Raw genomic sequence first — 14,113 nt, 5'->3', positions numbered from 1 at the left:
AGACCACATAATCAGAGAAAATGTCTGGATGCGGCTAGGGAAACGGCATAGAGCAGGTTTGAAGGCATGAAGTCATTTCGGCGTGTCGCAAAAGCGGAGATGGGATTGTGAGCTTGTGTTATGGGGATTTATAAGACGTGAACGCATTCTACATGTAGCTGTTCGGAGCTTTTGTCCGTGGATGCGGAGGTAAGAGAACGGTTGCATGACTCGCGCCTGCCTGTCCGGCGCGGATAAACTAATCGGCGCCTGCCCGCAGGCACATCTCGTGAAGTCGCGGTGTGCCACGCCTACAGTGCTTGGTCGGACGCATCTTCACCCCCAGTACCCTCTCTGTACATATCGCACACGGGATCATTGAACGCCCGTACTTCACTCCGCCGCCTCTGCACCGCACCGAACCCGAATACCCCGCCAGTTCCTGCGCGACCGCGGACTTCCGCCCTTCACTGTCCAGCCTTACGGAAAGGGCTTTCTGACGTTAACAATCGCGACGAGGGCGCGAGCGATTTGCTGAGCGTCTCACACGATCACGCATTGTTTGGGGATCCATATCAGGTGGAGAGATACTGGCCTCGTGAGTTTCGCATGCGATAAGAAAGTTTGGGAGGGAACAATATATAAGAGCGCTGGAGTCCGGCGGCTGGCTGACAGATCCTCTCCGTGATTGCCCCGAACGACGCGACGCTGTCATTGTACTCTTCGGTGCCAAGTCGCTTCAAAGAGTCTCTTTGAAATTGGGATCAGTCCGCGAACAGGTGACAAAATGACAACTCGAAAACGGCGCGCACCCGGCGCATCTCCAATAGTCCAACAGAACACATTTCAAGACCCTAGTGCGACAGGAACAGATACATACATGAATAACTGGGAGCCTGCGTCAGGAGCGGGGGACATGGGCGGGTTTGGCGACGGAGCGTTCTACGATCAGCTTGGAGGTTATGGCGCGAATTTTGGTCCACAGCCGTCGACACACAATCGTGTTGTGTCACTTGATGGGCTGAATGACGGTGCAGACCTTGGTGCAGGCCAGCTGGTCAGGCGGAATCAAAACCAACAACTCGCGGCTAGAGGGCGCAGTCCGTGGGGATTCAATGAGCAAGGACAGTCGGGCGCATGGGAGAACACGGATGACGACGAGGAGCTGGAACGGAAGGCAGCCATTGCTAAAAAGGACGCATCCGCGAAGAGGAAAACTATACCACCGTTTGTTCAGAAACTCAGCAGGTATGTTCCCTTGCTTGCCAAGGAAAACTTTTGATTGACTCTGCGATAGCTTCCTAGACAATGGCAACAACACGAACCTCATCCGCTGGTCAGACGACGGCAACTCTTTCATTGTGCTAGACGAGGACGAATTCGCGCGAACGCTTATTCCCGAGCTTTTCAAGCACAACAACTATGCTTCGTTCGTGCGGCAGCTGAATATGTACGGTTTCCACAAGAAGGTCGGTCTTTCCGACAACTCGATGAAGGCGAGCGAAACGAAGGCGAAAGCACCAAGCGAATACTTCAACCGATACTTCAAACGGGGCCGACCGGAGCTGCTCTGGCTAATTCAAAAACCCAAGAACGCCCCCGCCGGACCGAAGCGGAAAAGGGACGACGATACGAAAGGTGACAGTGATGAAGAGAGGAAATTCGCACCGGATGGGGGTGGAGGAGGCTACGTTGAGGAGCTAGCTGTACGAGGGAACAATGAGGGGATGGCGATGATACCGAGAGCGGAATATAACAGCTTGCGCGCGGAAGTGCGGACGCTGCAACAACAACAAAAGGTAATATCGAACGTCCTGGGTCAGATACGGAGGCAGAACGACCAACTCTATCAGCAAGCAACAGCGTTCCAGACTTTGCACGACCGCCACGAGAACTCGATCAACGCCATACTCACATTCCTTGCTACGTTCTACAACCGGAGTCTCGAAGGCAACACCAACAACATCAACATTGCAGACATGTTTGGAGCTGCTATGGGTAACCAGCAGCCGCAAGGTACTGTGGTTGATATGGAAAACTATCCGGAGGCTCCCATAGCCCAATCACCGCAAATGCAAAAGAGGACGCCCATGAAGCTTCTTCCGGCGCCACCCACAAGAAAAGTAGAATCACTATCGCCTCGCGCAAGAACTGTCAGTCCAACTGTCAGAACTGCTGCTACCACTCCTCTGGCTGCCCCAAACGAAAGGCCAGCCACCACATTTCAACCTGGCATGCCCCAGACACGGACCGCAGCTAGACCCACAAACACTATATCAACATTCGGCGCGCCCCTCAAGGTCGAGACTAAGCCGTTATCCCAGGATCCTATGTCTCTACCGGAAAACCACGAGATCATGTCTGCAATCCAAAACGCGAATGCAAACGCCACTGCCGGCGGCTACAGCCAAGCCCCGCAGATCGACCTCCCAGCAGCTTTGAATAGCTATCAGCATCAGGCTGGACAAACTCCATTGACTACTCAGCAGCGCAATGATGTTCTATCTCTGATGGCACATAACACTTCCGCCGCATCCCCTAACAGTGCGTTCGCTGCGAATACAAACAATGCGCTCAACAACCCACAACCTCCGCCGATGCCCAACCTCGATCAACTACAGCAGACAGAAGCACAACTTGCCTATCTTCAGAGGGTTTCTGAAGACCAGAACTCGCGCGTGCAGTCCCTCCAAGAACGTCTCCAGCCCCTCAGCCCCTCAGGCCAGATCCCAGGCCTGGACGCAAATAACTCGTACTTCGGCAACGCAGAGCTCGGCGACCCCGGCTCTTACGATCTCGATCTAGACTCCTTCGTGCAAGACAATGACTTCTTTCCTTCCACCACACAAGGCGATGGCATCGCGACAGCGGATCCTACATTGCCGGATCTGAACTATACACTTTCCGGTGATAACTCCGGGTTTGGTGATGCTAATGCGAGTGAGCCATTCAATTTTGGGGGTGGTGACGGGGATCACTTAGGTGTTAAAGACGCGGGAGGGGGCACGGTGGAGAGCGTGAGTTCCACTGCGACAAGTCCGGCGAGTGCGACGGTAGAGGAGGTGGAAGATGAGAGCAGGAAGAGGAGTCCGAAAAGGAGAAAGAAGTAGCTCTTTGCATAACTCTGTGGGTTCTCCATGGGTGGGTCGAGGAGGACGCAAAAGTACATAGACTATTATGGCGCGAGAGTACAGGAAAGAAGGGAGGAATAATGACATTATGATAGCGAGCACCTAGCGTGGGTGCAGGGCTGGCGTTCGGGGTGGTATCACTGTAGCTTTACCTTTTGAGGCATATGGAGAGAAAGACAATCGATACCCGTTCTCCATTGCTCGGATATGCTATTTTTTGGTGTCAGTATAATGTGGTTCAGTCAGTGGAAACCTGGGAATGTAGGGGGTGCGATTGGGAGATATAGTATTGGGGATGCGGTTGGTGCAGCACTGTGTAACACTGACATTTATTATCCAACAGAACAACATGTCTTCCGCGAGACTTGAGAAGCCTTGCAAAGATCACTGAGCCTAGAAATGGGATATGCCATGGTCAAGCCAACACCAACACCCGGACCTTACATACAACGCTTTGCTCGACCGTGGATATGTTTTCAGCTTGAGACGCATGCTGTACGGGAGTACATTGATTCGAGGGCGACATGGTCTCTCATAGTTCGGACCATCACGAGCGAACGGTACGAGGATGAGCTATTCGGTTGGGCATGTAATGACATCATCGCTAACTGTATACGCTAATGGTGCTTACTCTTACGAAGAACGACTGCAAACCCAACTGAGCGTATTATCTGACGATTAGCTTGTAGCCCATGGATAAGCGCTACGTGTCTGAACTTGCGCGGTGAATGGGAGTTGACATTGTAGCGATTGGGATCACAATATCGGACCGTCGGCACGGCACATTCCACCTTTATTCCACTACCGACTCACCGGCCTTCAGCCCCGTCAACAGTGCCTCGTATTCGATGAACAAACCAAACTGTCAATCGCTAGAGGAGTACGCGGTACACGAAACGTCCAATCCGTTCATACGGCTGCGCCGATCGCGCTACTCAGCCCTGGTCCGTTGGCGCACAGACCACAGCTCAGCCTTGGTGTCCCATGGCCTGAAAGGGAAGTGGTAGAGCGCAAGTGACGTTGGGTTTGCCTGATGATGTGTGCGAGGCGTTTTGGGGGTTGGATGGATGAGTATATAGGTGTGTGGCGTCGCGTGGGCTGTTGAATAGTCCACATCTGGTACGACCATTCACATTTCGCACGATTGCACGATTCTCTACGTCTATACATCACGACTTCGCCACTGGAAGTCGCATACAATCTCAAACCCAGCGAGCAACTACATTCATATCTACCCAGCGCATGGGAATAAGCCAAACCATACGCCCCTACTTCCGCGAACTCTTCTCACAAGCCGATCCCATAACCTACTCTCAAGTCACGCCGGCCCCTAAACCAAAAACACACCCAACCGAAACCGTCGAGCGAACAGGATGGGCTGCGGATCCTCAAAACCGTATTCAGATTACCCGCCCCCGATGAGGCAGCGGCGCCGTGGTCGTCACGGTGCGAGTGCGGGATACTATTCCGGAGGCGGATTCTTTACCGGGGGTGGAGATGGAGGTGGAGGATTTGGTGGAGACGGTGGAGGTGGCGGAGGGTGCGGTGGTGGTGATGGCGGAGGAGGTGGCGGTGGTGGTGGAGGATGTTAAGAGGGCGCCTTCGTGAGTTGTATGAATACTCAACCCGCTTTGGAGTTTGGGCTATGGATTCGATTAGGTTGGCGTTATTGGGCCTGGGTGCATCTTCTATTACGACGCAAGGATGCTATATGGCACGATTAGATATCCTTGGATAGTTATTCGAATATCATTGCTTGGTTATATGTCTTCTCTCGCTTGCAAGGTTGCTTCGACAGATTTCTCTGGCTTTTGGACCCTCGCTTATCCAGCTATACAAAAACCACAGCGCGAACACAACGGTATGAAGATAGTGATCAAGAGGGAGATGTAAGAGGCTTGAGTGAGTTGTTCGTCTGCCGGCCGAGATCTAATGGAGTTAAACGTCTAATTACACTGCGCTCTCTACACTGCGCAGAATGACTCTTAGCTGTGCGCACATTATCCATGTATCCTGAGAAGGGGAAGCTTTACATTAGTTCTACACATTCTAGAAAAAGCATTCGCTTGTTGCCCGCTTCCACGGACCGCTCTACCATGGTCTGCGGCATGCTTGCTAACATGTTGCTCATATGATCCACTAGTATTATATACGAGGAATTTGGTATTACTTCTAAGTTCTAGGAAATAGTATTCGATGAGTGCTCGCTTCTAAGCATGCTGGAGTGAGATTGCGTTCGCGAATTGCCCTTGCCAACAGACTTCATGCTAACCATGTTGTGACAGTCCCGTCCTGCTTGACTATGAAATTTCCTTGCCGTGATCTGATGAATGGGCTTCTTGTGCTTCGTGAGGTCAATGATGTAGAATCGTCCTTCTAACTTCAGTTACCCCGCAACGCCTACTCAATCGCAACAATGGACCTGGCGCTGCGGTCACCCTCTACTCGTCGCCACTGTCATAGTCAACCTCATCCTCCATGCTCTCATTGTCACCAATAGTCGCGAAACTGCCCTGCTGGGAAACACTAACCTTCGGTGACACGAATGTTGGCTGCTCCCTGTCTTCGGCCTCGTCGGTTTCCTTCGGGAATCGCACAGACTTTGAGCTCTTCTCGCTGCTATGACTATCAGTGGAGCTGCGCCGGCTAGTAGATAAGGTAAGAGGTTGCTTGACAGCAGTCTCAAGCGAAAGCGAAGGGATCTCTGATGGAGAGGGAGGAGCTTCGGCGTCAGGAGTGGCGGGGTTTGTGTCCGGTGGCGTGGGCAATCGGTTGACATCGGAAACCGTTTCGAAAATCTTGGCCTTCAAGGCTGAGATGACAATGGTTTCATCATCGGTGACAGTCTCGGTCTTTTCCTCTTCGCCGATCGAAACCTTGCGCTTCTTGATTGTGGTATGTCCAGTCTCGAACTCCCCGTTAGATGAAGTCTTGCGCTTCTTGGACAAGGCTAGCTGCTCGGTAGTGTTTTGAGGGTCCTCAGTGATGTCTTCCGTCGCCTGGTCCTGGGACACCTCCTCAGAAGGCTCGGTAGAAAGCTCAGTGGCAGGCGAAGAGGGCTTTCCTGCCTCGGAAGACTTAGCATCGGAAGTGGTGGCTTCGGTGTCTGACGTAGGTTGCTGCGCGGCCTCATTACCTTCGTTCTCTTTGGTAGAAGCCTTACGCTTCTTCGTGGGAGGCTCTTGGACCTCTTCATCGCAAGACGACACATTATTGTCGTCAGACACCTTGCGCTTTAAACCCTTTTTCTCTTCGACTGTATCTGAAGTGGAGGCACCATTTGAGAGGCCATCATCGCTGTCATAAATCAATCCTTCGCTCAACTTGGACCTCTCCGACGGAGACTGCTTCTTTTTGGCTGACTGCTTAGAAGTAAGCTTAGCCTTCGTGAACTCGTTCTGTAAAGTAGACTTTCCACTGGCAATAACCTTCTCTTCAGTCTCCTCTGTAGCAGGCTTAGCCTTCTTAGGCTTCGTCTGGGAAAGCTGAAACCTATTCTTCGGCTCATTAGGATTCCCAGCTTTCTTCATCGGCTTCATAGCCTCCTTCGCAGTAACCTTCATCGCTTCCTTTCCGAACACAATATTCTGCTTCTGACTCGCTATTAACTTCGCAATCTTCATATCCCACGCGCTCATCTTTTTATTGATTTGCTTCGCGTAGGCCCTAGCCTCCGCCTCGTCGACCTTCTTCACCGTTTCAACATGACTGTCGTCCACCTCATGAAGATAAAGAACAGCGGGGAGCTGCCGGATGAGGCGACTGACTGACGAAGGTGCGCGGAGGCTCCTACGCTCCATCGTCTTGGAGACTTGCTTGATAATTTCGTCGATGCCGTTCATGACGCTCTTGATGCTGCCCTTGCAGGCTTCGTGAGCGTGCAAGTCGTGGGCGTGGACGTGCGTCACGTCGAAGAACCATGAGTCCTGCTTGTTAGCGGGATCGGACGCGTACCAGAACAGGCGCATATCGATGTGTGGGCAGAGTGGAACGTCGGTGAGGACGTTATTGTAGGATGTGCGGTGCTCTTCACAGACGGGGTGACGGCGGTTTCGATAGCGAAGGTCGTAGCACTTATGGCATTCGCGGATCTCCTGCTCTCGAGCGGCGTCTACTTTGGCTTCTTCGACCTTCTGGCGGCCGGCGGCGGAAAGTTCCATAGCGGTCATGACGGTAGGAGCCGTGTTGGTGACGAGAATGATCCCACTCGCCCTGGATCATGGCTAGACGATCAGGATCCATGTATGCCTCCTGCTTCGCTGCCTGGATCTCCTTGATCTCCTTCTTGTGATTTTCTGCCGCATCTCCATCCATGTCCTTATTGATATCCTCCACCAACTCTGTGATATCAAAATGCTTGACGCCCTGAACAGGGCTCTCTGGCTTTTCACGCTTCTTCAGTCTATTCTCCAACCAGAGCTCCTGGGCTTCCTCGTCAGAGATGATCTCTACTCCTGTACGGCGGCCAACGGAGAAGTCCATGTTGTAGCCGGCCTTCTTGCGAAGCTTGTTGATTTCCTTCATAGCTGTAGACATGGTCTCGGTTTTGGTGTTCAAGTTTGCTTTCGTTGTTGATGTGATAGCGGTTTTGAGTCTTCTAGAGACTCTTGTGATGTAAACTCTGCAGATTTGAGTGTGCCACAAGGTTGTGTGTGCCCAGGGGGTTTATAGGCCTCAACATCCGCACGCATAGTGGCCCAAGAATGCCCTCCTTTGTTCGAGCTATTTTCCATCTTTGTCCACGCTTTCACAACGACATTGTCGAAATCCGGCGGGGTCGGGGTTCCGGCTGATTGTTCTCATTGTCACGATTTTGCGTCGTCATCTGGTAGCGTCAGGCCGTTATTAATGGTAATAAGGCCAAGTTTGTGGTGAAAGACACAGAGCAGTACACTGGGAACGCTCAGGCAGTTGACTTCACGGATAACAGAAGTACGTGAAATACAGGGCGCACCTACTACCCACGGAAATTAGTACCACTCTCGCGCGAATGACCAAAATTCAACATTAAGCAATGTGTATTCTTTTTTGCAGCGACTACCACCATCTACGCTTTTGAAGTGCAAGTTCGTTGTGAAGTATCGCATACCTCAAAGCCCTACACCACAGCAGGTTGTATAGAACCCTCCTAGTCCAAACCATGCTCCTAATGATCAGAATCCAAACATGCAGTACTTAAAATATCTAGAATTACACTCGACAACGACCCGTGACCACACGTAGTGGTTCAAAATAAAAACACATACCGATTAAGGAAACAAACAACGGGTGGCCTAGGTCCTGAAATGCCGGATGCAGAGGACGCCTTGCGCAAAACATGGTAGTAGAAATGTGATGGTAGTACAGGAGGGTACAGGGTAGGTATGCGGTATGTCAGACCTGGCCATCGGCAACAGCAAGGCGCTGCTTCGCTGTCTTCGCCTTCTTGGTCATACCCTTGCGGCGTTTACCGCCGGGTGCAGCCGCCTCCGCGCTTGAGATGGGTGTCGCGGCACCGCTGGGCTTCTCGCTGGTATCGAAGTGACCTTCGCCTGGGGACATTAGCTTTGCAAATGTACCGTTAGTTTAGGTAGACTCACCCTCGTGATACATGTCGTCCAAGCTAGCCTCGGCCACCTTCTTTGTCCGCTTGCGCTTTTTGCCGGTGGGCGCATTCTTCTCTGCCTCTGCGAGCTCGGCCTCTTTCTTCTCGATCTCAGCGGCCTGCTCGTCGTCGGCGAGCCACATGGCGATATCTTTGGTACGATTTTCACGAGATCGAGTGTTGAAGTCGACTTGGGCACCTGCTCCTCCGGAGATGACGACACGCTGAACCTCTTCCTTCTGCAAAGCACGCTTCCGGATGCGCTCTTCAATTGTACCCCGCGTAATGAGACGATACACTGTAACTTGCCTAGTTTGTCCCAGACGATGCGCACGATCCATAGCCTGTGAATCGATCGTAGGATTCCAGTCGGAATCGTAAAAGATGACGGTATCGGCGGCTACAAGATTGATACCTAAACCACCAGCACGTGTCGACAGCAAGAAGACAAATATGTCGGAATCGGGCGCTTGAAACTTCGCGACGGTATCGCGACGGTCCTCAAGCTTGGTGGAACCGTCCAGACGACAATACTTGTACTTCCGATAGGTGAGATACTCCTCTACCATATCCATCATCCTCGTCATCTGGAAGTAGAGCAGAACGCGGTGGCCGTTTGCTTTGAGTTCCCTAAGGAGCGCATCAAGCTTGGCAAGCTTGCCGGAGTCCGTAACAAAGCGTTGCATGGAAGGCACGTCAATGTGAGTATATCGTGCCCGTGTGTTCGTCGGTGGCGGAAGCTTGCCGGTCATGGCGAGATTGGAGGTGACAGCCTTAGACTCTAGAAGCGTCTGCTCGCGCTCAGAATGCTGGGAGAAACCATAGAGTGCGTTGCGCATATAGGTATTGAAAAATGTGTTCTGCTGCTCCGCGATGACACCTTGGCTGGAGCAATATAACTCGACGGGAGGAGCAGAAGCGGCCGGCTTGGCGCATCGCTCCATGATGTTTAGACCGGTTTGTTCGAAAGACACTTGAGTTACGTTGAGCAGGTTTTGCATACAGCCGTTGGCAGTAATCTCGGCAAGTGCAACCCGATCCTGGCGCTCAACGATGTTGAGCATCGAATGTTTAGGAGCATACGTGCCCGCTTCCTCGTCGTATAGGATGTTGAAGCGAGATAACTGCTGAGGCTGATCAAAAAGGTCAACAGCACGGCGAAATAAATCTTTTCTTGCAACCTTGGATGCCTCTTGGGCTGACACGTTCGCCAATCGAAGCCATGCGAACGCGCCGTCTTCCTTAGAGGACTGGTGGATGTTATCCTGGGCCCAGATATTCATCAAATTGTAAAGATAATGCCCGTTGAACCCAGCCTTAGGATTCTCTGATCCAGGTATATCAAGCCGACCACCGTTTCGGCAAACGAGGCGCGGTAGGCGATACTCAATCAGATTGCGTGTCGAATATGCTACGCTGACATTCTGGCCTTCGCGCATGAAAGAGGCTGTCTCAGCGTAGTGTGCAAAAGAGAGAGGTGACCAGGTATCGGTTCGTTCGAAAAGGTCCGGGTGGTTGCAAACCTTACGGAACTGCATGACGAGATTCATAAGCGTAGCACTGTCTTGCTCATCTCCCACCGCTTTCTCGATAAGATCCATCAAGCTAATCTTATTTCGAAGGCTGGTATAGTACGCTCGCTGCCTGTACGTCAGATCACAGAAGACGTCCAGTTCGATCTTATCACCAAGCTCTTTCTGCACGTGTTTCTTGACACGCCGCAACATGAACGGCTTTAAGATCATGTGCAAACGCTTTAGCTGATCCTCGTTGAGCTTCGTGTTGCTCTGCGCATGGCTCTCAATGTCCTTGGAGAACCAGTCGCTGAACTCATCGTGGGAGTCAAACAAACTCGGCATGATGAAATGCAGAAGAGCCCACAGTTCTTGCATGTTGTTCTGGATGGGAGTACCGGTAAGAAGCAGGCGGTTACGGGTGTTGAAACCCAATAGGCTCTTCCAACGCGAACTCTGGGACGATTTGATCGCCTGAGCCTCATCGAGAATCATGTACTGCCAATGCATCTTCTGAAAGTATTGCGCGTCCTGAACAACCAGCTGGTAAGACGTAACGAGCACGTGCATTTGCGATTCACGGTCGTACACACGGTGCTTCCTGTCCCAGTACTTTCGAAGGATTTTTCGGTCTCCAGCAGTACCCCAATACGGGATGACCTTGAAAGCAGGCACGAATCTGGCAATTTCTTGTTGCCAGTTGTGCAGCGTGGATGCAGGCGCAATGACCAGAAAAGGACCCCAGTAATTGTGCTTCTCGGCAAGATAAGCCATGACAGAGATCGACTGTACGGTCTTTCCAAGACCCATCTCGTCAGCCAGAATGCCGTTGATACCCTGCTCGTATAAGTTGACAAGCCAATTAAGGCCCTTCAGCTGATATTCTTTCAGTGTGCAGTTCAGCAGTTTCGGCTGAGGGATGAAGTCTTTCTCGTCTTGAAGACCAGATGGATTCTGGAAGTTCAGCTCGCCTCCGTCCTCATCATCTTCGCCACCAGTGTTGTTGAAAGCACGTGCTCGGTCTTGAGCTTCCTTGACAGCATGTTGGGCGTTGGCAATCGCAGCAGCTTGCAGGGCACTCTCGTCGTCGTTGTCGAAGTCAAGGTCGTGAAAATTGGTAACCTTCGCACCAGGCGCACCATCATCGTGCGACACATTGATGGAGGGCCCGGCCGCAGGCGCCGAGCTGTCGGCTGCAGCATCTGCGTCGTCGGTAGACCGCTCGATCTCCTCGGTCTTTGCTTTCTTGCCGATGAAATGGGAGTACAGCTCTGTTTGCTGAATAAGGAAATTGAGTTTCCTCTTTTGACGGTTGGATTCCTTCTCTGCTTCAGCCTTCCTCGCATTTTCTAATTCTGCTCGCTCGGCCATTTTACGCTGGTCTCGCTCGTCGCGCTCGTTCCTCTTCCAGAAACCAAGCATCTCTCGCATGCTCCTCTTGGCCCGAGCTTGCACATCCTTCATGCTCTTATTGGTTCGCATCTGCCATCGTCGGGCTTCCTTGGACGCCAACTGTGCGGTCTTGCGAAGGTTGGATTGCTTGGTCGCCAGCGAATTGTCTTTGATACGGAAGACCTTTGGAACATCCTTCTTCGCGATGTCTTTCCATATCTGGCTATAGAGGTTATAGTATGCCTGAGAATTGTAAGAGGTCAAAGTGATGGGGCCCAGATCTTCCGTCCCGCTTCGACTCTTCAACGCTTCGAGACGATCTGCTTCTCGAGGAGCGATGGGAGGAAGCTCGTCTCCACGATCGAGGGCAGCCTGGCCAGCAGCGGCAGCATCCTTCTCTGCCTGCTTTTGTTCCTTGCTCTTCTTAAGACGCCCACCGGATCGACCACCTTTCCGCTTGCCACCCAACAGCTCGTCGGACGCCTGGAATGAGCTCATGGTACCGCCTACGAAGTTAGGTTCATGGGGAGTGACCTCTCGGAAGTCCTTGCTGGGTGCATTGCCCTGAAGGAGCTGGCTGGTCGTCTTCGCCTTCCTTTCCGCCTTTGAGGCCTCGCGCAGATGCTTCTCCCGTTCTTCGTCATTCTCAGCTTCGTTAGCTCGCATCAGAGCTTCGTTTCGCTTGGCTTCTTCATTTTGTATCGTCTTCTCTCGTCGCCGTTTCCGTTGCATGTCTTTCTTACGCTCCTTCTCTTCCGCGATTTCCTGGTTTTGAACCTGCTGCCAGGCCTCAGCTTCATGTTCGATACTGTAGTTTTGTTTGGCGATGTCGCGGTGAGCGCTCGAGACATCATAAAGGCGCGTTAAGGTAGCTTGGCGCCGCCGCTGTATATGCGTTAGGAACGGTAGATTGAGATAAGTTGTGAACATACCTTGCGTTTGCTGCCTTCAATGGTCTCTAGGTCAAGGGCACGCTTGCGGGTCTGCAATTCATACTCCTCCTTTTCCTGCTGGAACTCCATGCCAAGAGTATCCACGTCCTTCATCTCATTTGTCTCAATATGAGCCAACGCAGCCTCCACCGCCACCTCGTCAGGAGCGGGGAGCTCGCGGGGTACAAGCCGCGACGGCGGAGGCGCGCTACCGACGGGGGGCATGCTCTCGTAGGCTCGATGGTCTTGATATGGGAGGTCGGCAGGTGCGGGCGATGGCACTGCCTCCTGTTTGACGAAAAGCGAGTTGGGTGAAGGCTTAGAAAACGCGCGGGTATCGTTGATCGGAGGCAGCTGTTGAGATTTCGCGGGCGGATCGGGGTCTGCGCCAGAGTCCATGATGCTGGATAGTGACATGGGATCACGCTTCGGAGCAGGTGGAGGGACCTTTTCGACCTATTGTCAGCCATTGCATCAATATCTTAGGCGCGCTTATACTGACTTCTTCTTTGACCGATGGCCTCCGCTCATAGTGCTGCGGCGGAGGCTGCACGGCGCCATGGTTCATCGAGTGATAACCGCTCGGCGACGCAGGCGAGTGAGCCATTGCCTCCATGTTGGTGGCGATGTGGCCGTGGGAGGCCGGGCGCTGCAGCGGCGAGTGGTGAGGGAAGGAGCTGGCGATAGGCGACCGGTATGGATTGTTGTACGGACTCTGCGGCGGGCGGGCGTCGTGGTAGGCGTGCGAATCTCGAGTCTGTCAAGTGATGTTAGCTCCGCATCCCTGCATGAACAATTCATGGACGAAGCAGCGAGGAGTCATGGACACGCGTACCTGCGATGGATAGTGGCTCTCGTATCGCGCGGCGGTGCCGTGGGGCTGTCCTACGCCATGATCTGAGGTTGGATCGTAGTATGAAGTCTTGGATGCCGTGTAGAGGGCCGTGCTGAGCGGCGGGAGCTGCTCGGTGGTGCCGGGCGATGTGGGCGCGCGGTGGTGATGGGGCGATGTATGGGCAAAGGATTGGTGATGGGCGGAGGGCGTGGTGGGCGAGGTCAAAGGGCGAGCGGTGCTAAGAGGTGTTTGCGTGGTTGGCCTCTGGCTCTGGTAAGCTGGCTCCCCTGGCTGCATTCTGTCTCGCGTGGTGAAGCGCTCGCTCCTCTCGTCTTCAACCGAGCTTCGCTGATCGCGGAACATCAAGTCGGCGCGACTGGCACTTTGCTACTCCATGGGAGAGGGCAGCGGCCGGTGCCAGGAGCGTGCAGCTTACGGTGAGGGCAACTGCGGGCGCGATGCAGCGACAGCGCGGTGGATTCTGGGGTAGCACGGCACGCGTCGCAAGGCTCGAGACGTGCTGGGACGGGAGGAGGCGTGGAGATGGGAGGGGATGGGATGGATGCGCGGGGACGGAGGCGCAATGCAGAAGCAGCAGACCAGCGCAGAGGGCAGATGGTGGGGAGTTCTGCCAACCTGCCACACTTCTCGTTATTTTCGGTGTCTAACAAAGCGTCGAACCCGGCCTGGTTGCTCTTCAACGGGTGTGGATGCACCAATAATTGAGCTACCCGGCGCATGCCTGC

General features: G+C 53.1%; 3 protein-coding genes across 3 annotated transcripts; 1 reads left to right on the top strand and 2 right to left on the bottom strand.

Moving 5' to 3' along the window:
- Positions 1-859: 859 nt before the first annotated feature.
- CTA8 (Heat shock transcription factor) lies at positions 860-3,089 on the top strand (the record flags this gene model as incomplete). Its single annotated transcript, XM_056214365.1, has 2 exons — positions 860-1,227; positions 1,277-3,089. 2 exons carry the CDS (start codon positions 860-862, stop codon positions 3,087-3,089), a joined length of 2,181 nt encoding a protein of 726 aa, XP_056071632.1.
- A 2,462-nt stretch (positions 3,090-5,551) lies between these two features.
- Positions 5,552-7,646, bottom strand: N0V89_005587 (uncharacterized protein; the record flags this gene model as incomplete). The annotated part of the gene is made up of 2 exons (XM_056214364.1): positions 5,552-7,221; positions 7,304-7,646. The coding sequence occupies 2 exons, from the start codon at positions 7,644-7,646 to the stop codon at positions 5,552-5,554; spliced, it is 2,013 nt and encodes a 670-aa protein (XP_056071631.1).
- An 837-nt stretch (positions 7,647-8,483) lies between these two features.
- INO80 (putative DNA helicase ino80) lies at positions 8,484-13,148 on the bottom strand (the record flags this gene model as incomplete). Its single annotated transcript, XM_056214363.1, has 4 exons — positions 8,484-8,641; positions 8,690-12,485; positions 12,533-12,988; positions 13,035-13,148. 4 exons carry the CDS (start codon positions 13,146-13,148, stop codon positions 8,484-8,486), a joined length of 4,524 nt encoding a protein of 1,507 aa, XP_056071630.1.
- Between the last annotated feature and the right edge of the window lie 965 nt (positions 13,149-14,113).

This window comes from Didymosphaeria variabile (genome assembly GCF_027946475.1).
Source record: "Didymosphaeria variabile strain IMI 356815 chromosome Unknown scaffold_4, whole genome shotgun sequence".
In the NCBI taxonomy this organism is placed as follows: domain Eukaryota; kingdom Fungi; phylum Ascomycota; class Dothideomycetes; order Pleosporales; family Didymosphaeriaceae; genus Didymosphaeria; species Didymosphaeria variabile.
The sequence above is the reverse complement of the archived record's forward strand: the minus strand, read 5'-3'. Positions and strand labels throughout refer to the sequence as shown.